The 24,840-nt window shown below is 42.1% G+C and overlaps 1 protein-coding gene across 1 annotated transcript; it reads left to right on the top strand.

Annotated features, from left to right (window-relative positions):
* The first annotated feature begins 15,018 nt into the window (after positions 1–15,018).
* On the top strand, positions 15,019–24,008 carry LOC306977018 (calpain small subunit 1-like). Its single transcript, XM_079575168.1, has 7 exons — positions 15,019–15,063; positions 17,595–17,654; positions 17,728–17,758; positions 17,856–17,948; positions 19,466–19,523; positions 19,602–19,666; positions 21,748–24,008. The coding sequence occupies exons 2-7, from the start codon at positions 17,605–17,607 to the stop codon at positions 22,096–22,098; spliced, it is 648 nt and encodes a 215-aa protein (XP_079431294.1). The 5' UTR covers positions 15,019–15,063; positions 17,595–17,604; the 3' UTR covers positions 22,099–24,008.
* The last annotated feature ends 832 nt before the right edge of the window (positions 24,009–24,840 follow it).

Below are 24,840 nucleotides of genomic sequence, written 5' to 3'. Positions count from 1 at the left end.
GACCCATCGGCTGATGGAGGAGATTTGCCAGCATTACCCACCTCTGGGGCTCCAGAGGGGGAGGAAAGAGAACAAACGGGGGAAGTATAGACCCTTTACCAGTACCCCCATTTCTGTTACATTATTTGTATTTACATTGTTTGCTATTCTTTTTGTTCTAGTTTGGTGGTATATTCTGCACCCTGAAAATGTTGAACATGACCTCGGACAGCCTGCTAATGGAACGACATACCATTGCAACGTGATCAATGCAACTGGCTGTGAAGAAACCAAGCAGTGGATCGCAGCCAATCACACAGGTATGATACAACGAGCACTGAAAAGAGCAAAAAGAGAAGTACAAACTAAACTCACTAAATTCTGTTATGAGGGACGAACTTGTAACATAGTATTTGACGCATGTGACATAATAGACTGTACCCAGGCTGTGTCAGCAATTGATCATACTGATTATGTACAATATAGTTGTAAGGACACTTGTTTATATTGGGATGGAAAACGTTATCTTATGGACTGTACTGGAGTTTTAGCAAATACCATGAATGTTCCCTTCTGCGGAGCTGACCACATGTATGAGTGGGATTTATTTTCTGGTGAACCAAAGAAAGAGGAAAGATTTAGATTAACAAAAAACCATGACTTCCCTAAAGTAAGAGAAAGAAATCAACCATTAGCAGCTACAACTAATTGTATACAGTTGAGTCAGGGTAAATCTACTTCACAACAATGCAATCCGCTGTTATTATCTATTAAGAATCCCAAATCTACTGATTCTGGAATTTATTCTATAGGATCTGTATCAGACCCTGATGTTGGTAACTCAGCAACTGCTGAAGGATATATTCAAATAACTGTTTTAAAATCGGCTGCACACGTTTCAAAACAGGCCATGAGCTCCTTAAATGAAGTAATAGAGATTGAGACTGGGCATAATATGAATGAAAACTCATGGTTAAAGTGGGTACAGTACACAGCCCACACTATGATTAAAGAGGACTGTGTTGCTTGTTCAGCAGCTAGACCACGACTAACTACTGTACCTGCCCCATATGCTAATGACATGGACCAATTTTGCATGCTTAAAATATTTACTCAAAAGACTTTTAGCAAAACTGATGTTTGTTATCATCTCCATTCTACTTTACCTGTGGCGACATCTAAGGATGTACCTTTATATTGGACTTTGGGACTTAGTGGCTATACATGTTACCTTAAAGATACGCTCCTTCATGAAGATACCCAAATGACTTCGACTCTTGAGAATTTTCCTGATAATTTTTGTAATCAGACAATAACTTCTGATAACTTTAATGATTTTCCCCTTTTATTGAGACAGTCTGTTGCTCGTGCAGATGTTTGGTGGCTCTGTTCAGACTTTCAGCTCTATGCTTTTCTGCCACAATCATGGACAGGTTTCTGTACACCCATTATGCTTACTGTTCCTTTTACTATAGTTCCAGTTGCGTCAGTAGTTGCCCTAAAGGAACTACAAATACCTTCACATCCCTATTCCAAACGTTTTCATGTCCATAAGAGATCATTGTACTACCCATCGAAAACTAAACCCCTTGGTTCATTTAGTAAAGATGTTTATCTTAGTGCGGTTAATACACCTAAGGGGGTCCCTGATGAATTTAAAGCTCAAAATGAAGTTCTGGCTGGATTTGGCTCCATATTATTTTCCTGGGTAACATCTAATAAAAATGTTGCTTGGTTGAACTATATTTATTTTAATCAACAACGCTTTATTAATTTCACAATTGATGCTTTAGAAGGCGTTGCAGAGCAATTAGGCCCAACATCACTGATGGCTTGGCAAAATCGTCTTGCTCTGGATATGTTATTAGCCAAAGAAGGAGGTGTATGCAGTATGTTTGGCTTAGAATGCTGTACATATATCCCAAACAACACCTCTCCTGATGGCAGTGTTTCTCAAGCCCTTTATAAACTCAAAGCCCTATCTGCAGAACTTGCTGAAAATTCTGGTGTTTCTGACAACTCCTGGTCTGCATGGCTCCATAGACTACTTGGTCCTTGGACAGCAATCATAGTCTCGGTTATTACCACTATACTTTTCATTGTTGGTGCTCTCATTGCCATTGGATGCTGCATTGTTCCTTGTGTCCGTGCTCTAGTGGAACGTCTAATTATTACAGCCCTTGCGCGTCAGCCTCCATCTTCACGAGTATTATTGATTCAGACAACTCAGCCCTTACCTCTCGACTGTACAGACTACTCTTGACTTAGACCAAACTAAGGATACTGACACAGATTAAAGATAAAAGCTTATTTTTTAAAAGTTGTGCTTTCAGTAAGTGCTCTTTGTCTCATCCTAGCTGTCCGAGTGTCTTTTTGATTATGTGTTTGAAAATTGTATAAAAATACCAAAAATATGTTTTCTTTTGTTTTTTCTAACTTGTTTAAAACTTTTGTTAAATGGCTTATATTGATGTATTTTGTGAACACATGTGTGTAATGTGTTCAAACGGGGGAATTGAGGACTTTCTTATGCATGTATCTTTAAAATTATAAAGTCTGTTCTTTTAGCTGTAAGTGAGAGTAACTGTATGGTTTACAAAGCTATAAAACTAGGTATGCGACCAACTTGCTGCCTTGTGTTGACCATTTGTTGACCTAAGGAACAAAGGAGCTAAGGAGACACCTTTTGGGGAAATTTCAGTCGTAAACTTGTTGTAAAGCAGGATGCCCATTTGTTATCTGTTTGGTAAAGAAATGGTTTGATGTAGACCTTAGATCAACCCCTTTAGTATAAAAGCGGGGTCTTCTGTTTTACTTGCAGACTCTCCTGTGACTCTCTGCGACTGTCATGCTGTCAACTTGTGCTAATAAAGACTCTGAGAACTACGTTGCTTTTAGCATTTTTCTTAGCATTTTTGTTAGCCACAACATCCACACCCCCCAGCTCATGCTGTAGTCGGGCCACGCACACAGTCAGATCTATATTGACCATGGCCAATGCCTGTTGCCGCAGAGTTCTGGGAAATAAAAATGGCAGCGACGTATGGACCTAGAAAAAAAAAAATCCAACCACCACTGAATGTATGTGATTAGTTCAGTATTCTGAAAAGTACTTCTCTTTTTAATTGTTTAATATTGTTGTTTAATATTATGCTAACGGTTAGCCTAGCTACATGCTGTAGCTCAGCTTTCATTCGATACAAAAACATACATGACAGACATGACATGCATGATCAGCTTTAAAGTGACTGGGGCTGATTTCTGATCATGAAACGATTGTTGGGACAAACAATCTTCACTTTACTGTGCGGATGCCAAACTACTCCTGGTATTATTACGCCTTACAATATAGTTCCCCCTTTTATCCGCTTAGAAAATCCACATTGTTTAATTTTGTGTATTATACTTTGTAGTGGAACACTTCACGTAACCATATTTAAATAGGGAAAACGTGGAAGAGCTTGGTAGCTTCTATCGTGACCTGTTTTGGAGCTATAGAGGAGAGAGGGAGAGGCTAAATGCTAACGCCGTCTGCGCTGTGTTTACGTGACTGAAGGCACGGGGGAAGATCAGACAGGTCCTAAAGAACTCGTCAAAGCTAAGGTAAGAACATATCTCAGTATGTAAAAACGGTGGCCTATTCCTTTAAAGACATTAAAGCGAAAAAAAATCAGCTCAGCAGTCGGCGAAGTGAAAGAACCTCTTGACCTGCGACTCCAAAGATTCACAGATTTTCCGACGGCGTTCAGACTCCAGATACAGATGTGTGACAGCTCGGGACGTTTTTTGGAATGAACGAATTTGGGGGGAATGAGGAAAACATCTGCCTGCTGTGTCCCTCCGGTCGAGGACGGTCCAACTGCAGTGATGGATCGAGTCCGTCCACATCAGCAAACGCTTCATTTAGACTAGACTTCATTCCTACGGCAGATCTTATATAATGAGAAGCAGCCAAACAGAAACATCCACTTTAAAGATTCAACCCAAGAGTCTGTGCAGGGCGCGGCTCAGACCAGTTTATATCGGCCCTCAGGCTTCTTGCTGAGTTGGCAAACATGGCCGGAGCAGGAGTGGTGCTTCCTATTGGGGGTTTAATAATTCTCCACAGTCAGACAGAGGCGCATTTATATGGTTAGTCTGGTGTTATAAGTGATTTGCCTCAGGTGCTCTGTGGAGCGGGTCACACTGTTTTTAATGCAGGCTAGCTGATACCATAGAAATGCGCTAGCCTAGCATTAGCCTAGCGCCACGAAACTCTTCAAATATAAGAACTGCATGAATTACAAAAAAAAATCTCCAGAAATCAGTAACACTCTGGATAACTATGAGGCCCTATGTCAAAAATCCTGAAATATCCCTTTAATAAAGTGATGTGGAATGAGGTAAACGCCATGTCTCCTACATACATTCATTTACTTGATTTGTACAAGGAAATTATAAAACTGTTTCCCAGTATTTTAACCAAACCTGCAGGCGCTTGCATTTTCTACACATGTGATTAGTTGCATTGCCAAAATAACTAGATCATAGTCTGTCAAATTCAGTCGATAATTTGAATTCTATGTGTTTTTGCTTTCAGAATTATATGGAAACCGTCTTAAGCATCTTTACAAAATCTATCTCAATAAGAAGCACACAGAGCAGAGCTGTAGACAATGCTGTGTAAGTAAAGCGGTTTTATTTAACAGCAAATCACTCCCAAAGCAGTGTGTAGTGTTTTAAAACATTATTATTAACCTTTATTTAACCAGGAAACGGTTTATCTATGGTAGGTACTAACTGTGAAGCCGTCTCTTGAAGCAGCTCAGGATCTTTGGGAAAGCAGTGGAAACTTAGCATCTGGTTGAATCTCCCCCCAGCAGAACAACAGCGGGACGCAGCAATGGTGATCGTTCCCACCTTTTGCTGTTTGAAAAGTACAGCGATCTTTCCATTGTCCTGTTTTGCAGACCATCTTCACAGCTGTGACTGACCCGCTAAATAAAGGGAGAAACGAGCGGCTCTACATCCGGTCTCAAACCAGGGAGTTGCCATTTTCTCAGTCTATTAAATATTTGTATGTACATACGTTGGTGCTGACTGTGTGTGCAGCACCAGGTGAAAAGAGAAGTTGATAGAAAATTGTCAGTATAGTATTTGATCCTTGCCTGGTGAGACCACAATGATTCCCCCCCAAAAAATGACAAAAATTCAACAAAAAAATGACAAAAATTCAACAAAAAAATGACAAAAACTCAACAAAAAGTGACAAAAACTCAACAAAAAAATGTCAAAAATTCAACAAAAAAATGACTAAAAGTCAACAAAAATGCAACAAAAATGTGACAAAAACTCAACAAAAAAATGTCAAAAATTCAACAAAAATGTGACAAAAACTCAACAAAAAAATGACAAAAAATCAACAAAAAGTGACAAAAACTCAGCAAAAATGTGACAAAAATGTGACAAAAATTCAACAAAAAGAAAGAAAAAAAAAACATACAAAAGGTGACACAACACAGCAACAATGCGAGGAAAAAGATCAGTTTTGTGGGTCTTAGCTTTCAAATGAGGTGTTACACAGGCCTACATAAAAGCCAAAGAAGACAGAATGCATTTGGTTTAGGCGGGTGGTAAGAGGTTAAACTCATCAATGTCATCTGACTGACTCACTGGGACGTCCCTTTCCCTCACCCACTAAAATGAAAATCTACATTGCAACAGAAAACGTATTTTAAGGTCTTCATGTTGTTTCTACGTCTGCAGAATGATACATTATGTCCCAAAGATTTTGTGCCAACACCAGAGCCCGACTGTCAGTTTAATTTGTAAGCAAAGCCTGGGTTTTTCTTTGACCAAGAGTCTTCTTGTCCCGTGGTGAATCAGAAACATTTGTGTCCCCGTGTACCTCGTCCGACCTGTGGACAGTGTTTGCAGTTTTCTCTCAGGGAAAGTCAGGACGCGTCAGGCCTGAGTAAAAGTGTCTGAGCCTCATGTGGAAGCCTTCTCTGCAGCTGTGAGAGATACTTATCATCTGGAGAGGACGCTGGGCTGACAGGGTCCTGGCACCGCGCTCTGAGCATGGGCTGGAGGACGGCAGCTCGGATGGGATTCATGGCTCTTGAAGGGGAGCCGAATCTTTGGGATCTGTTCGCTGGGATCTGTTGGACTGCACTCACTTAAATTCAACCCGAGACAGACTCACAGAGACAGACTTCGTTAGAAAGTTTCATTGAAGGCGGACCATGACTGGGAATTAGACCGCGGCGGAAGATGTCAGTAATGATATGGAACACATGGCGTTGATAGATGATGGCCAGAATCTCCCCCCCAGAGCCTGGACACTGGTGGTGGTAGGACGAGACCCAGCACGGCCGGTCGATGAGGAGAGGCCAGGCGGGGGAGGGGCGGAGGAGGGTCACGGCACGGCTGGAAAACGGCTGAGTGATTGACCGGGGAGCTTAACCCCTTAACTCCCACCTGAACCGAGCACGTTATCTCCAGTTTGGCTTTACCCCAATCCAAAAGCTTCTGGAAAAAAGCTGTGAAAATAGCAACAAAACTGAGACGAAAACAATGATGGAAATGTGACAAAAAAAGGGAGAAAACATTGATAAAGTGACGAAAAAATGATAAAAAATCGAAGGAAAAAAAGACAAAATGTGATAAAAATTGACGAAAAATTGACGAAAAATTGACAAAAAAATTACAAAAATGTGACAAAAAATGACAAAAAAATGACAAACATTTGATAAAAAATGGACGAAAAAAAATTACAAAAAAATTACAAAATGTGCCAAAAAATGACAAAAATGTGCCAAAAAAATGACCCAAAAAAATGACAAAAATGTGACTGAAATGACAAAAAAATGACAAAAATGTGATTAAAAATGGACGAAAAATTGACGAAAAAATGACAAAAATGTGAAAAAATAAGACAAAAAAATGACAAAAATGTGACAAAAAAATTATAAAAATTTGATACAAAATTTACGAAAAAATGTAAAAATAAAAAAGACAAAAAAATTGTCAAAAAAATTATTAAACATTTACAAAAAATTTACAAAAAAATGACAAAAATGTGACAAAAATGACAAAAAAAATGACAAAAAAAATGACGAAAAAATGACACAAAAAATGACAAAAATGTGAAAAAAATGTGACAAAATGTGACAAAAAATGTGACAAAAAAAAAGACAAAAATGTGACAAAAAATTATTTAAAAATGACAAAAATGACCAAAAAATTAAAAAAAAATTACAAAAATGAGTTGAATACCCAACAAAAAAATTATGGAAAAAAAATCTGACGACGTGAGGAAAAAGATCCTCCCAGGTTCAGGTGGGAGTTAAGAGGTTAAGAAGTGGATCCTGGACGACGAATGGCTGAAGCGGGATCAGCAGCTGCGATGTTTGGCTGAAGCGAAGGTGCAGCTCGAGCTGGGGCTGGATTGAGTCTAGAATCTTTGCAACGAATACGTGACAAATTAAAGCCATACATTGGTTTTATTTTGTGACATATTCGTTACAAAGATTCTTTCAGGGGGATTTTGGATCTTTTATGGAAAAATCCCCCAAAAATTTAAGTCTAACCTTGTTTTTTTTTATTCAAAACTCAACAAATCAAGCTAGGAATCATCAGATATAAAAAAAAAAAAACGAAAGAAAAAAATTGAAATAACTTCTGGATGTCTGGAAAGTCTGAAGTCGGAAGGAGATGTTGTCGCACCAACGAGAGAAAAATGAATAAATCCCAAATAAATCTATCCTGAAACAATGAATCAGTGAAATAATGACACATGTTGTTGTGAAGATGAGGTGTTTTTTTGTTTTGTTTCCAGGTGAAATTTTATGTTAAGAGAATAAAGCAACAAACAAACCAATAAGAAGATAAGAAAAGTTTATGTTAAGAGAACAAAGCAACAAACAAACCCCAAACCTGAAAATGCCTGTCGTGTATTTAAAGGCACAGACACTATCTTTCTTTCTCCCTCAGTAGTCATTGTTCCTCTCTGCTCCCGGTGCGGCAGCTTTTGCATCCTCGGAGGTCTCGGTGAGAGCGTTCATGTTGTAAAAGTAAGTTATTACTCTGCAATTGTGTTCATCGTTAGCTCCATCCTGACGCCTCTTATTGTGGATTTTTACTGTAGTTTGTGTACAATACAGAAACAAAGCTTTGGGAAGGGGGTTTATTGTGCTATTATTTATGCATTTACTGATATAAACCTGGTGTTTGTTCAGTTTCTATGGCTCGGTTTGTGAAATGGAGCTTTGGGCGTCAGAAGCATCGTCAGGAAAATAAAGACTTTATTTATGACTCAGTCCCTCCAGGATTTCATGATGTTGCGATCACAACTGTTAGTTCAAAAGCCAACTTTCTACTCCAATAATCCACAAGTTCCTTTGCAACTATTCCTTAACTCCACAGCTAAAGTGAGTTTCTGATCAGTTAAATGTATTAGTCTCATTGGTGTGTAGGAAGTGGTGTCCAGCGCCTCTGTGGGTTTAAGTCATTCAGACTGAAGTGAGGCTCAGTGAGGACTTTTGCCTCGTTCTGGCTTCACAGCAAGCCCGCCCTCTGTCTGTCCAGGTTTTGTTTCTCTGCTCCTGGATAATTACTTGGCGATCTCTGACTGAAAGGAATAGGCCACCATTTTTACATACTGAGATATGTTCTTACCTTAGCTTTGACAAGTTCTTTAGGACCTGTCTGATCTTCACCCGTGCCTTCAGTCACGTAAACACAGCGCAGACGGCGTTAGCATTTAGCCTCTCCCTCTCTCCACTATAGCTCCAAAACAGGTCAAGATAGAAGCTACCAAGCTCTTCCACGTTTTCCCTATTTAAATATGGTTACGTGAAGTGTTCCACTACAAAGTATAATTACACGAAGTTAAACAATGTGGATTTTCTGGCATCCGCACAGTAAAGTGAAGATTACTGCGCGGATTTCGAACTACTCCTGGTATTATTACGCCTTACAATATAGTTCCCCCTTTTATCCGCTTAGAAAATCCACATTGTTTCATTTTGTGTAATTATACTTTGTAGTGGAACACTTCACGTAACCATATTTAAATAGGAAAAACGTGGAAGAGCTTGGTAGCTTCTATCTTGACCTGTTTTGGAGCTATAGTGGAGAGAGGGAGAGGCTAAATGCTAACGCCGTCTGCGCTGTGTTTACGTGACTGAAGGCACGGGTGAAGACCAGACAGGTCCTAAAGAACTCGTCAAAGCTAAGGTAAGAACATATCTCAGTATGTAAAAACAGTGGCCTATTCCTTTAAGTCATTCAGACTGAAGTGAGGCTCAGTGAGGACTCTTGCCTCTGTCCCGCCCCCTTCGTTCTGGCTTCACACCGAGCCCGCCCTCGGTCCAGGTTTCGTTTCTCTGCTCCTGGATATTTACTTGGCGATCTCTGACTAAATGCACGGTGTGTCCTCTGTGATGCAGAGGCGTTTATGAGGCGCTGCTGCTTTCTCTGCTGCTCGAACTTTAGGAGTCACTGCTGTTGAACTGGAGCCAAAGCCCAATTCCGATGTGTGAAATAAACATGTCTTTTGGTCTGTTCTCTGAGAATCATTCACGGCTCGATTTTATCAGGTGACTCAGAGCCTTTGCTCACAGCAATAAACGGGACCGTTGCTCCGCCCACCGTCCACAGCTGAGCGGAAAACAGACACACAGGGTTCTGTTTTGTAGATGATACAACTGTTAAAAATAACTCTTATCTCCATTCATCCATTCATGCATTTTATTCCGCTTTATCCAGGGCTGGGTCGCGGAACTTCCCGATCCCTGCACACACCTCCTCCAGCGTATCCTTGGTCTGGGCAAGGCAAGTTTATTTGTAGAGCACAATTCATACACAAGGCAATTCAAAGTGCTTCACAGTTGCATAAAATTACAAGAAAACAGATCAAGTCAATAAAACATCAACATAAAGTTCATTAATTACAGTAAAAGGCAAGAGTGCAGATGAAATACTTTCAGTGTAATTTTCACGAGTAAAAAGAACTGTTTCAGCCTGGATTTGAACATTGTCAGGGTTGAGGCTTGTCTCACATCCAGACTGTTTTGGATTTTAGCTGAAAGACACTGAAACGCAGCCTTACCGTGTTTAGTCCTGACTCTGGGAACCACCAGGAGACCCCTCCCTGAGATGGTTCATACGGCTCTAACATGTCAGAGATGGTTTTGCATAATAACCCCCCTTTAAAGTAATGCTTCCCCTCGCTGAATGTCTGGCCTTACGTTCATGTTACGTAAGAACAACAGAAGCCAGGACACACACTGCAGACCGGGGGGAGAGAGAGGGGGGGGGGGGGGGAGAGGGGGGGTCAGGTTTCATGTGTTTACAATCCTCTTTGAACTTGGCAACAAAACCTTTCATTTGAGTGAAGAGACAGACACTGATTTGCAGACTGTGTTTAGTTGGTTTGAACTGTTCGTTGTGTCCAAACGTCTTCCCAGCATTTCTTTTGTCAAACTTCGGCAGTGAAAATAGTCAAGCACTCGATTCCCACCTGGGACGGGGCCTTTCTGTGTGCAGTTTGAAAGTGCGAGTGGGGGACGACGTGTTAACATGCATTGCCCCCCCCCCCCCCCCCCCCACCCCAATAAACCAATGAGAAATGATTTCATTCATTTGTGGTCGATATCTCAGCAAAGCCTCCTGTCAGATCAAGCTGCTTGTCGAATGAAAGCATGGTTTCAAACGTATGGCTTTGAAGCAGGACAGCTCATTAAAATGTGGTGCTGGTCAAGGCATAGGCAACCGTCTGAAACCCAAGCTCCCGCCATCTATCGCCGACTTTCGGACATAACTTTGGAACGGAAGCGGTAGAGATTTGTGGTCTTTTGTCTTGGACACTATAGATTTTTAACGAGCCCTCCCTGGTCCCTCTAGCCTCCGGGGGGTCAGGCAACATCGCGGTGAAACTTCGTAAATATACTTCAGAAGAAGAGGCTCCTCCTCCAATATAACTGTTTTGCATGTTTTAAGATTGCACATGTTATAACAATGATAATGACAACCATAATAAAATAAAACTAGCCTTCTAGAAATGATTACATTCATTATTGGAAGGGAGGAAGAGCTGGACTGGACCATGACACTATGAGATACTGCACATATGAAGCATTGGCCCCTCCTGGAGCCGCCACCTTAACGTGGTGGAGGGGTTTGAGCGTCTGAATGATCCTGGAGCTCTGTTGTCGGGGGCTTTGTGGTAGGGTCTCCCAGGGCAAACAGGTCCTCAGTGACGGGTCAGACAAAGAGCAGTTCAGAAGCCCCTTATGAGAGACCAACAGGCCCGGTTAGAACCATGAGGCCGTCCATCTGTGGACCCACCACCTGCAGGAGGAGCCATAGGGGCTGGTGCAGTGTGATTTGGGCAACTTCAACAACTGCCCCCACAGTGTTGTTTTCGTCAACGAAGACGATAACCATATCTTTTCGTTGACGCCCCTTTTTTTAATGACGATAACGTAACGATGACAAGCTAAAATGAGCTCTTTGGGGACTAGAACATGACGAGACGTTTACAAGTTTACGTCAATGAGACGAGACGAGACAAAAATGGTAGAAAGTTTTTCGTCAGATCGTTCACAAACAGAGTTTGTGTGCGGAGTGAGAGAACACACGGTAAACGTGACACGGAGCAGCGCCGTGATGCTCATGATGCGTCCGGGCAGCGGCGCCTCTTTCTCTCTCTCTCTCCCCGTGGCGTGCGGTCACCGCTCGCGTACATCCTCCTCACAGCGTCTGACATCCAGGTCACAGGGACTTTATTGTTTCTCAGGACAGTTTTCAATACTGTGGTGTATTAACGCAGAAAGCACGCTAATGGTTGGCTACGTATGTGCAGACAGCGCTGTTGGTAAAAAAATTAAAAAAAATCTCGAAGCGATGATCAGAGGACGAGGAGAGCGGGCGCTTTTGGGAAAAGTCCTGGTCACAGTCGGCCGACCACTTCTGCCAGTGCCTATCGTGGTGTCATCTGTTTGTCAGAAGCTATAAAAGCCAATAGACGGCTATTATTTATCCCAATTTCCAAGACTTATCGAAATTAATTATCACTTCTTATAATGAAACCGACGAAAACTTGACAAAAACCTTTTTAATTTTCGTCTGACTAAAACGTGACTAAAACGATCACATTTTGAAATGACTAAAATGTGACTAAACCTAAATGCATTTTCGTCCAAAGGACTAAGACTAAGACTAAAACTAAAAGGGCTGCCAAAAACAACACTGTGCCCCCATGACCCGGAAAAGTGGAAGAAAATGGATGGATGAAGCATTGGGTTAGTTTTGATTTCTTTCTTTCATTAAAGCAGGGGTATCCAAACTTTGTTTCATGGAGGGCCGCATATTGAAGCGGTGATCGTGGTCATTGCAGTGAAACCTTCCACTGGGCGTATTTAACCTTTTAACCCTCACCTGAACCGAACACATTCTCTCCAGTTTGGCTTCACCCAAATATAGAAGCTAAAGCGTCAAAATGAGACGAAAATGTGACCAATAAAAAATGTGAAAAAGTGACAAAAGAGCAACAAAGAGCGAGAAAAATGTGACAAAAAATGTACTTTAAAGGGACAAAAATGAAGAAGAGTGATGCTATAGAAAAGACAACAAAGTGACGGTATCACAACAACAGTGCAAGGACAAAGATCAGTTTAGATCAGTTTTGTAGCTTTCACATGAGGCGTCACCCTCGGCCTATACGTTTCTTAACTGTGACGTCACGACTTCCGCTTCCGTGTCCAAGCAGACTCATTAGCCAAGAATGCCGCACCTACTGATAAAAAAGTAATATTTAGGCTACTAAAGTCAATACTTCCGGGGTTAGCGTAGCTGCTGCGCCGCTAGCATTTATCTCCGCTAACCCGGATGTAGCAATTTTTTGGTAAATATCACTTTTATAGCAGTAAGTTCAGTAACTCTCTGTTGAGTTTCAGAAATATTGATTGTGGTATTAAATCCACAGTTACCATGGAGATCCGCTATCTTTGCAGCTGTTTGCATACATTTCCATTAGCACATTAGCTAAAAACAGTATAAAAAGTGGAGAAAAAATCCATGGAACCACCCTGTTAGCTGCTGAGTTAGTGCTGGTAAATACATCTAACTCACTGTGGTGTCCAAGTGTTTTTAATGTGAACAATAACTCCGGTATTTTAACTTTTAAAAGAGTCCATTAGTTTACAATTAGCAATGGCTGCAAATCCCATAATGCTTAGCGATATGACGTCACATTCCCGAACTCTATAGGCGTTAACATTTAAGATTTGGGTAAAGCTGACCTGGAGAAGATTAAAAGGTGGGGGGTAAGACGTTAGCAGAGGTTGGACATTAAAGGGATATTTCAGGATTTTTTTTACATAGGGCCTCATTTCCTAGTTATCCAGAGTGTTGCTGATTTCTGGAGATAGGCAGAAAGTGATCAAGAGAAATAACATTAAACTAAAACTAGCGATTATAAGTGTAAAACTATAACAAAAAAATGTGGTCCCGTTGTGGCTTAATGTGCAAGACCAAGAGGAATGACATTTGAGACAATATAATAAGGTTTATTGGATATTTCCATAAACAGTTAAACATTTGTTTATCATTACCATGACAACAGCTCCAATGGAAATAGATAGGGATCTAACTTCCTGCCTCCAGCTAAGACCGGAATGTTTACAAACAATTAAAGGGTCTATTCATGCAGTTCTCATGTTTGAAGAGTTTCGTGGCGCTAGGCTAATGCAAGGCTAGTGCATTTCTATGGTATCAGCTAGCCTGCTTTAAAAACAGTGTGACCCGCTCCACAGAGCACCTGAGGCAAATCACTTATAACACCAGACTAACCATAGAAATGTCTGTGTCCATAGAGTAATTGTAACCATTTTGCATTTAAAATAATTTATATTTGAGCAGCTTCAGCTTCGTGGTTGTATAAGCTGCGCAGCGGTGGAGTGATCTGCTAGAAAATAGTCCCTCAAAATCTGATCATTCATGTGATGCAAGGTCAGTTATATTCCAAAAATGATTCTATGGACACAGACATTTATATGGTTAGTCTGGTGTTAAAAGTGATTTGCCTCAGGTGCTCTGTGGAGCGGGCTAGCTGATACCATAGAAATGTGGTAGCCTTGCATTTAGGGCTGTGCAATTAATCGAAATTCGATTACAATTTCGATTATTACACTAAACGATTACAAAATTAGCACAATCGGAAAAAAATATATAATTTTTTTTTCTTTTTTCGTTTTCACGGCACTGGGATTATTTTCCCGTCGCTTTTTTCCCGACATAAAAACAAACGGCGCCGTGTGATGACGTCATCAGGCCGCGCTGCTCAGTTTGCTTGCGCAGATGTGAGGCCTGGCCAGCAGGGGGCAGGTGTGAAACAGAGACCTCTCCTTAATCGAGGCAAACTTGAAATCATTTGTACTTTCATGACCGTTCAGAAAACAGGAAATATTCAGCAGTTTTTTGATTAATAATTATATAATCGTTTGAATAACCGTGATTTCAATTATGACTAAAATAATCGTGATTATCATTTTTTTCAATAATCGAGCAGCCCTACTTGCACTAGCCTAGCACCACGTAACTCTTCAAATATAAGAACTGCATGAAGTACAAAAAAAATATCTCCTCAATCAACAACACTCTGGATAACTAGGAAATGAGGCACTATGTCAAACATCCTGAAATATCCCTTTAAAGTGTCCAATAAGTGGTGACACTACTCAAAAACATGCGCTTGATGTTTTGGGGCCCCTCACAAATAATGCTCAGGCTCAGCATTTGGACACTTTAATTCCAGTCCTCACCCGACCCTCGAACACATCCTGTGATTGTGACAGCCCTGGTCGTCCCACTTCCGGATCCCCAGCCCGGAGCTCCTCTGTGCCCTGTGCAAACAAACCCGCTCGGCCTGTTGCTCTCTGGGCGGCACCTGAGGCGGTTTGGGGCGTGGAGAGGCTGCATTCCTCTCTGACTCACACAGGCTGCTCTCAACTGCACACTGCTGGTCCCACTCCGTCCACACCGCTCCGTCCCGTCAGTAAATCACCCAAACAGCTGAAGCCAGAGCGTCCGTGTCTCACAGTAAGTCCTTGCATGTGCTTTGCCCGGTTGTAACTCTCGTTGAAAGCTGAAAACTAAGAACTCTGCATGTCTGTGTTGTTAGTGTTGGGATACAGGAAGTGCTAGCAACACTTAGCCTCCATGCTAGCTCTGCCCTGTTTATCACACAAGCCTCAAAGAGCTCATTCAGTGCATGGATTGATACATAGTGTGGTATTTTATGTTATAGCTCTGTAATAACATATGGTAGCCCTGGTAATATGGTGGAAATCGCAGGAACAACAAGGAATGATGTGATTTGCAGCTTTGTTTTGATGTTGTCACCAAGCAAACAAACCTACTAAACATGCCTCTTGATACGTTACCGGGTTAAGCTTTAAGTTAGTGTCATAATTTATCATATTACCTGGGAATAAATGACATGTGTGTTCTGTTTTCATGTTATTACCATGTTATTATCTCCATCTTTTTGCGATAGGCTGTAAAGGGAAGAATCCACATCATTAGTGAATGGTTATCCGTCCCCGCAGCCTTGTCACACTTTGATTTTTGCCTGATTTTTTACCCAGAACCCTTTCGCAGATTACTAGGATTTCCCTTTGCTTGTTGGGTGTGGCGTCATATGTTGCTGGTTTGCTTTCGTCCAAACATAAAGTCACCAGGGCGTGCCATCTGTGGGTGAACGGCTGAAACGTGACACCACTTGCTCTGCTTTACGTCGTGTTATTGTATATTCTTCGCCAAGTGTGCATTGGCTTCCAGTGTTCGAGACAAACACTGTATCTCTCTGTAAGTGCTGGGTCAAAACCGCAAAGATTTCTGGGATTCCTTGTGCAAACCACGGGAGTAAACGACGGGAGATTATGAAGTGTAAAAGCAGCTCAGGGTCATTCTGTTTCTCCATTTTCTCAAAAATATATTCAGTGGGTTGTGTTTTCCATCTTAAAAGATATTGAAACTAGTCTGTTCAAGTTTTGATGATGCATTCAGATTTAGGGTCAGATCTTCTGCCTGGCGCAAGGACAGCTTTGCTCCAAACGTGACGGTCATCTTGTTGATCATCTCTTTGACTGTGCCGCCGGCGAGAGGTTTCGCTTATAAAAAAAGGGGTCGACTGAGGGGTGGTTTATTATGGGGTCGGCCCATTAGTCCAGTTAATTGTTAATTGCCGGAATTATAACAATAGGAAATAAGAATAAATAAAAATAGAATAGAAAATAGGTTTTAAAAAGTAGAATATCGAGGTGCAAAGTTTACAGTCCTAGTGCAGGTTGTCAGTGGTGACTCTGGTACAGGGAATAAAGTGGCGCTGATACAGAGATTATTGCACATGTGACTTTACAGTCTTGTTGTTCAGTCTGACAGCAGTGGGGATGAAGGACCTGAGGGTGTCTCAGTCTGCCACTGAAAGAGCTGCTCAGCTCCTCTACAGTCCCGTGCAGTGGGTGGGAGGTGTCGTCCATGATGGAGGTGAGCTTGGCTAACACCCTCCTGTCCCTCACCTCCACAGAGTCCAGGGGGCAGCCCAGGACGGAGCTGGCCCTCCTGACCAGCTTGTTCAGTCTGTTCTTGTCCCGCTCTGTGCGGCCCGGGGCCCAGCACACGGCAGCGTAGTGGAGAGCAGAGGCCACCACAGAGTCATAAAAAGTCCTGAGCAGAGGCCGGCTCACTCCGAAGGACCTCAGTCTCCTCAGAAGGTGGAGGCCACTTTGGCTTTTCTTGTACAGGGAGTTGGTGTTGTGGGACCAGTCCAGTTTATTGTTGAGGTGAACACCCAGGTACTTGAAACTGTCCACCTCCTCAATGTCCTCCCCCTGGATGTTCAGCGGTGTGTGCGGTAGTGACTTCCTCAATCACCATCTCCTTCATCTTACTGGTGTTCAAGCACAGGAACGACCTGGAGAACCGGTCAGTTTTCATGGACTGTGTGGACTGGAGTGAGCGCACCAGTCCACACAGTCCATGAAAACTGACCGGTTCTCCAGGTCGTTCCCCTCAGACACACGATGGTGGAGTCGTCAGAGAACTTCTGCAGATACAGCTGTCTGTGCTGTATGTGAAGTCTGATGTGTAGATGGTGAAGAGAAGCGGTGAGAGGACGGTTCCCTGAGGGACCCCGGTGCTGCAGACGACCACCTCAGACTCACAGCTGCGCAGCCGCACATACTGGGGCTTATCTAATACTTATTCAGTAATAATGTTCGGGGAAAATACACTGATTCATTTATAACAGATAAAATGTTTTGATATGGTATGTTATGGTAGTGGTGGGTCCCGAGAACCACTTTCTTGTGGTATTTTATCGTATCCACCATTCAAAGTGTGTTCATCACGGCACCATACATTAGTCAGCAGGTTGTTTGCTAAAAATAAAAGCTTGTGTTCACTGCTTCACATATATGTATCAATCACTGCTGCTGTTGAAATCCTGCCCTAGCCCAGTATCTGACTCATTACTGTGATTTCTTTACATCAACATTATTTTTTCTAAAGTAGAATTTCCAACACACGATTTCTCCGCTGAACTAAAAGCTCACGTTGTGTCTTTGCAGAGAACTGAAGATGTTTGTGATTAAGGCGGTCCTCAAAGGCGTCATAGACGCTGCCACCGAGTAAGATCCGACTCCAAACGTTTCTCTCAAATGAAAAACAAATCGATAACTTGCTCTTGTGTTGTGTTTCTAGGGGCATGGATCAGTATCAGCCCTCCAATCCTGTAAGTGAAGCGGCTCTTTTACACTGATATGTTTTTATTATTATTATTTATACTGTATATATTCTCATTCTCCATGTAAACGTGTGTCTCTCCACAGCCCCCGCAGCGCAGACCCCAGGTGTACGCCGAGGCGCACGAGAGCGACGAGGAGAAGCAGTTTCGGAACGTTTTCCGGAAGCTCGCGGGAGAAGTGAGTTCCTCATGTCTTCGACTAATGCAAGGTTAAAGCCTCAGATGCCATTAAATCTAAATTTCTCTGCAGTCTCTGTAAATCTCTCATCCACAACGCATTCAGCTGCCGTTTTTTCTGTAAAAATGTGTCAGTTTTACACAAATCTTTGCTTAAATCTTTCCCGTTGTCCGTCCAATTTGTTAAAACGTTGCTATATTTAGATACAACCGGCACAGAAAAAGAAGAAGCTCAAATTCATAACACCATCACTGACGCCGGGTGATTTTTACCCAAGATAAAACACCCGATAAAAAGTACTTCATCAAAATCTATCAATACATGACAATACACGACACAGGTGAGTTGTGTTCTTTTAAAGGGGGGGTATAATGCAAAATCGACTTTTTCAAGCTTCACATCATGTTATTATGTCATTCTCTCATTAAAAACATGCCTGAAGTGTTGCCTTGGCACATTCACGTATTTTTGAGTAATCTGTAAAAACTCTGATGGCGGCCATTTTAGGGATAGGTTTGCCTGAGTCCTCCTAGGAACGCCCCCACCTCCTGGAGACGCCTCCGAGCTTTTGTCACCAGCCGAGTAACCAACCACTGCTCCTCAGCAGAACCCCCTCCCCACTGATGCCACAGACAGCGTGTGGAGGGGGCGTGTCTGAAAGGGTCAGAGGTTCTTAAAGAGACAGAGGCCAATTTCAAGACATTCACTACAGCCATTTTGAGAGAGCAATTTTATACAAGGCAGTTATTCTAATTTACTGCATTTACAGACCAACAGAAGGTTTCTTCATCATTGTAGTGTGATACAGACTGGTGCTATGTGATTGAAAAAAGAATAATACCCCCTCTTTAAATTAAACTGTGTCATGTCTAATAAAATGAAAGAAAAGCATCATGAGAGGACCAAAATTGCTCCAAAATTACTGGAAAATTAGGAATTTGGGAACAAAAAAATCCTAAAAAATAAAATAATGAAGATGAAAACTTGGTTTTTGGTCCAGCCATTCCTGAGACATGTGAGACTCAGTGACCTCGGCACAAACAGCCACAGGAGAGAGAAACTAAATATGTCTGATTTTGAATATGTATAAATGAGCAGCTGACTATAATAACTGTGTTTCTCACTCACTGTGAGGCCAGAGACACCGAACTCTGAGACAGGAGAAAAGCTGGAGTTGAAGTCACAAAATAAATGTGTCAGTCCTGAATGTCAACCTTGAAAGGGACAAAATTGCCTGATTAAATACATTAACTCGGCCCTACCTTCTATCACTATCGCTGGGTAAAAATCACCCGAACATATGCCTGTAGGAAAATGGTGGAAAATAGGTGTGCTTTGGATTAGGAAAACACCCAGGCCATCAAAGATGTCAAAGACAAAGCTGAAGCTCGGAGACTCAGGACACTCAGATAAACCTTAAAAATGAAAATCACATAAATGTCTTTGCTCGGGTGAAAAACACAATAATGTTCTAGGGTTTAACAAAATGTGTTGCTCATTAATGTTGTTTCTCGTAGGACATGGAAGTGAGCCCCCCTGAGCTGATGAACATCCTGAACAGAATCATTGGAAAGCGTAAGTTTCATTTATCACAAAGTAAGTTTCATTTATCGGTGCAGCAAAGATTCACAGACTTTATTCTCTGACTTTCAGATGGCGACCTGAAGACGGACGGCTTCACCATCGAAAACTGCAGGAGCATGGTGGCGGTCATGGACGTATCCTTTCTGTCGGGCGTGAACTGTGTGTAATTCAGGCGACAGGAGAGATTAAAGGAGCTCTGACAGGATAATGCACACTCTAAAACTGCCCCACCCCAAAAAACAGACACTGAATCTGCCTGTTGGTATAGTCTGCATTAGTCAGACCTCCCGCATGGCCCTGTTGTTCACATGAGCTGATCATGTGAGCTTTAGCCGGAGCACAGAGAGAATAAGTGAACTGGATGGACCACCAAAGAAAACACTCTGGTAGTTCAGACTCTTTGTCCTAATTAGTGATAATGTGCTGTACTTAGATACTAACAGTGTACACTGGCAGTTTTTCAGTCGCAAATGCGAAACACAGATCTGCATGTGCATTCCCACATTGCATCGCACAGATGCGCCACCTTCAAACAGCGAGCTAACTTTGTCCCACAGAAGCAAAGACAAGCTCACACCTCCCTCTTCACTCATGATGCCCCCGTTAACACCGCCCTCACCTGCCCCTCACTTGCCCCCTCACCTGCCCCTCACCTGCCCCTCACCTGCCCCCTCACCGGGTCAACGCAAACACAGATGCAGCATCAGTTAGCGGCTAACACAGTCAGAGTTTAGCATTTGCGGCTAGCACAGTCAGAGTTTAGCATTTGCGGCTAGCACAGTCAGAGGTTAGCATTAGCGGCTAGCACAGTCAGAGGTTAGCATTAGCGGCTAGCACTGTCAGAGTTTAGCATTAGCGGCTAACACAGTCAAAGTTTAGCATTTGCGGCTAGCACAGTCAGAGGTTAGCATTTGCGGCTAGCACAGTCAGAGTTTAGCATTTGCGGCTAGCACAGTCAGAGGTTAGCATTTGCGGCTAGCACAGTCAGAGGTTAGCATTTGCGGCTAGCACAGTCAGAGGTTAGCATTTGCGGCTAGCACAGTCAGAGGTTAGCATTAGCGGCTAGCACTGTCAGAGTTTAGCATTAGCGGCTAACACAGTCAAAGTTTAGCATTAGCGGCTAACACAGTCAGAGTTTACAGCAACTACAGTCAGAGTGTAGCATTAGCCGCGCTAACACAGTCAAAGTTTAGCATTAGCGGCTAACACAGTCAGAGTTTACAGCTACCACAGTCAGAGTGTAGCATTAGCCGCGCTAACATAGTCGGAGTTTAGCATTAGTGGCTAACACAGTCAGAGTTTACAGCTACCACAGTCAGAGTGTAGCATTCGCCGCGCTAACATAGTCGGAGTTTAGCATTAGTGGCTAACACAGTCAGAGTTTACAGCTACCACAGTCAGAGTGTAGCATTAGCCGCACTAACATAGTCGGAGTTTAGCATTAGTGGCTAACACAGTCAGAGTTTACAGCTACCACAGTCAGAGTGTAGCATTCGCCGCGCTAACATAGTCAGAGTTTAGCATTAGTGGCTACCACAGTCAGTTTATCGCTAGCGGCTAGCACAGTCAGAGTTTAGCATTAGCGGCTAACACAGTCAGAGTTTACAGAAACCACAGTCAGAGTGTAGCATTAGCGGCTAGCACTCTCAGAGTTTAGCACTAGCAGCACTAACACAGTCAAAGTTTAGCATTAGTGGCTAACACAGTCAGAGTTTATGGCTACCAGTCAGTATATCGCTAGCGGCTAGCACAGTCAGAGTTTACGGCTATCACAGTCAGAGTGTAGCATTAGGGGCTAACACTCTCAGAGTTTAGCATTAGCAGCTAATACAGTCAGAGTTTTTTTTGCCGATGAGCAACACTTTTAAGCAGTAAATGCTCATGTGACCAGAATCACGTGACAATAATTAAATATTTGCAAAAAGTTTTTTTTTTATCATCAAACTTCATCCTCAAAAAGGTCCATGAAAACATGTAGAAGAGACACACACACACTATATTATACACTATTATAGTCAACAAAAGCTGTTTCTCCAGTGCCTCCAAAGAACCGAGCTCATAATTCCACAAAACCACATTCAAAGAGCTGCACTTCATCTACATAAATAAAAAAAGGTCTATCCTGAAATGTGAAGGAGACGTGCCTTTGACAAACCCGTGGCTGTGGCTGTGCTGTTTGTCCAGGGCACAGCTGTTTTCTTTAACTCCCTCTCAGAGCGACAGCACCGGGAAACTCGGCTTCCACGAGTTCAAATACCTGTGGGACAACATCAAGCGGTGGCAGTGCGTGTACAAGCGCTACGACCGGGACGGCTCCGGCTCCATCTGCCAGGACGAGCTGCAGGGCGCCATCAAGGCGGCCGGTTTCCCGCTCAACGACCAAATGTTAAAGTTGATCTTCCGGAGATACAGCGACGAGCACGGAAACATGGACTTCGACAATTACGTGAGCTGCCTGGTGAGGCTGGACGCCATGTGCCGCGCCTTTAAGACCCTGGATAAGGATAACAACGGAAAAATCAAAGTCAACGTGGAGGAGTGGCTGCAGCTCACCATGTACTCCTGAGGGGGAGTAACAAGTACTAAAGGAAAGTACGGAAGTGCATATGACAAGCTTTTAGGGTTTTTTCCGCTAATATATTGCCTTGTTTGATGATTAACGCCTGTAAAACTTTTAGGTTCTGAAACATAAGCTATAAAGGTGTGGAAGAGATGATTTTCTGCTTTAAATTTGGCCGATATGTGCCTTGCCTTATCTGTTCCAAACAAGAAATGTGTGAAGTAGGGATTCACCGACCCTATACGTTTGTTAAGTGGTGACGTCACAGCTCTAGGCTACTTCCGGGTCCGCAGATGTGCGAGAAACTACAAAAAAAACTCTTAAAAATAAACATCAATATTTCTGAAACTCAACAGAGAGTTACTGAACATACTTATTTATCAGGCCCATCAGCCAAAAATGCTGAACCTACTGCTATAAAATTAATATTTACTAGAAGAAAAATGGAGAAAAATGCTAACGGCGCAGCAGCTATGCTAACCGTGGACGTAGCGACTTTAGTAAATATTACTTTTTTAGCAGTAGGTGCGGCAATTTTGGCTAATCAGTCTGAGAAATAAGTAGATTTAGTATCTCTCTGTTGAGTTTCAGAAATATTGATTGTTGTTTTTAAGAGTTTTTTATGTTTTTTTCTCGCATATTAGCCGGTCTGCTCGGACCTGGAAGCGGAAGTCGTGACGTCACACTTAAAGCAGTAGTAAGTAACTTATTTACCTTAATAAATCCTTTCCGTAGTCCCTGTGGGGGTAATACAAGTGTTAATGGGATGATTGGAGGGTCTTTCATCTCCCCCTGGTGTCTCTGGCCAGAAAACCATGTTTGCAACTTGACTGCCACCGGACCGGATCCACCAATACACACTAATAGAATCACGAAGAAGCTAGCACGCTAACGGGCAGAACTAGCTGCAGTCTGGCGTCACTTTAAACAGTATTTTCAGCCAAGTTTGAGTGAAAAAGAATAATTTGTGTAATTGGATGTACAATATCCCTCTGTCCCTTTGTCTTTTCTGTCAGTGTAGTATTTACTCTCCAAGACAATTAATTAGTGTAGAGTTAAAAAATCACAACTTGCTATGACACCTGCAGTTGCGCTTATGGTCTCTAGGGGCAAGAGTTACTAAGTACTGCTTTAACAAACGTATACTGGTATCGGATATTGAAGCTGGGAAAAAACGAGATATTAGGTATCTGCTACACATATTCGATACTGACCTAGTACCAGTTTTGATTCTCACTGCTTCAAAAACACAACTTTCCCCGACTAAATCTCAGTGAATGTTTTAACTTAGAACCTGGAGAAGCCAATCGCTGAGTTAGTTTTAACCTCCGCCGTGTAAAATTCTGCGGCTAGCAAGTGAGCAAAAGCTAGCGGAAGAATGCTAATGCTAACGGCAGCTAATCAAGACAGTAACTATGATTGGATCAACTTAAGTTTAGATTATGTTGAGACTATTGACCAACTTTTTCACCCACAGCAGCTACCTTTAAGAAAGTCAATTGGTATCGGTCAATAGCGGATATCGGCAAATACTCAAACCCCCAGTATCGGTATCGGAATCAAAAAAGCTGGATCGGTGCATCTTTAGCTGGTAATTGGACGGTGAAGATTTTACAAACTTTAAAACTTTTAGGTTTTGAAACATAAGCTATGAAGGACGAGGGTTCCCAAAGCGGGGCACCCTCACTGCTTTACATTTGGTCAATATGTACCTTCTCTAAGTAACCCCTTTGCAAAGATAATATATTGGTCCTCAAAAGGGTAAATCTTGTCATATGCACTTTTTTATACTTTTTCTTCACTACATTCCCTTTACTTTACTACATTTTGTAACTGGATAGAGTTTAATCGAATGCACTACATGTGACCAGGAAAAAAAGAAGTTAACTTTAGCTGCAGACTAACATTAATGTGAGGGAAGTTTTATATCATTAATGTTTTACTTGTTTACTTGGAATAAAGACTTTTATCTGGAAAAAATTGTGTTTTTTCTGAGGGTAAAATCATGGATAGAGCCAGGTTTACGTTCTGGGTTTATTTAGTTAAACAAACCCGTATGTTTACTTAATATCTGGGGTACATTAATGTTTATGATAGTCCCACCTTTACACAAAATACCGTATTTTCTGGACTATAATAAATCGCTCCGGAGTTTAAGCCAAAAAAAATGCCTAATGAAGAAAAAACAACAGGCTGAGTAGGCGGTTTGCTAACGTAGCACATTGATGGTTAGCTACATGAAGCATAAACAACTGAATGTCTGGTATGTTGACGTCACATGAACAGTTCAGATAGCTATAGTATAAAGATGGGGTTCTCAACCTGGAGGTCGGGAGCCCCAAGGGCCACTGGCTCTCGGGCCACTGGTCTGGCCTCTCAATTTTCTCCTTAACCTCTCACCCCCCGATTTAACCAAGCTTTATCCAAATCTAGGCGCTTAAAAGAAAAGCATCAAAATACCGACGAAACATGGATGAAAACGGAACAAAAATGTGCCAGAAAAGCAACAAATAAATGACAAAAAAGAGATGAAAACCCAACAACAAAGCAATGAAAAACAAAAAACATGACAAAAACACCACAAAAAAGTGACAAAAATGCGAGTAGCTTTTCGATTTGAGTAAAGCCGAACTGGAGAAAATGCACTTTGTTAAGGTGGGGGTAAGAGGTTAATGTGTATTTTTAGAAGTACGTATTTATGCAAATTTGGGCCTGGCTGGTCAGAGTCCAGGGCTGTTTTTCAGTCCC

This window comes from Gobius niger, assembly GCF_951799975.1.
Source record: "Gobius niger genome assembly, chromosome: 1".
Lineage (NCBI taxonomy): Eukaryota > Metazoa > Chordata > Actinopteri > Gobiiformes > Gobiidae > Gobius > Gobius niger.
The sequence above is the reverse complement of the archived record's forward strand: the minus strand, read 5'-3'. Positions and strand labels throughout refer to the sequence as shown.

What these genes read in the sequence shown, in the direction of transcription:
- LOC306977018 (XM_079575168.1), top strand. Translation starts at nt 17,605, where the DNA reads ATGTTTGTGATTAAGGCGGTCCTCAAAGGCGTCATAGACGCTGCCACC. An exon ending in TCCGGAAGCTCGCGGGAGAA is followed by an intron (nt 17,949 to 19,465) that starts GTGAGTTCCTCA and finishes TGTTTCTCGTAG; the next exon opens with GACATGGAAGTGAGCCCCCC. An exon ending in GAACAGAATCATTGGAAAGC is followed by an intron (nt 19,524 to 19,601) that starts GTAAGTTTCATT and finishes TCTGACTTTCAG; the next exon opens with ATGGCGACCTGAAGACGGAC.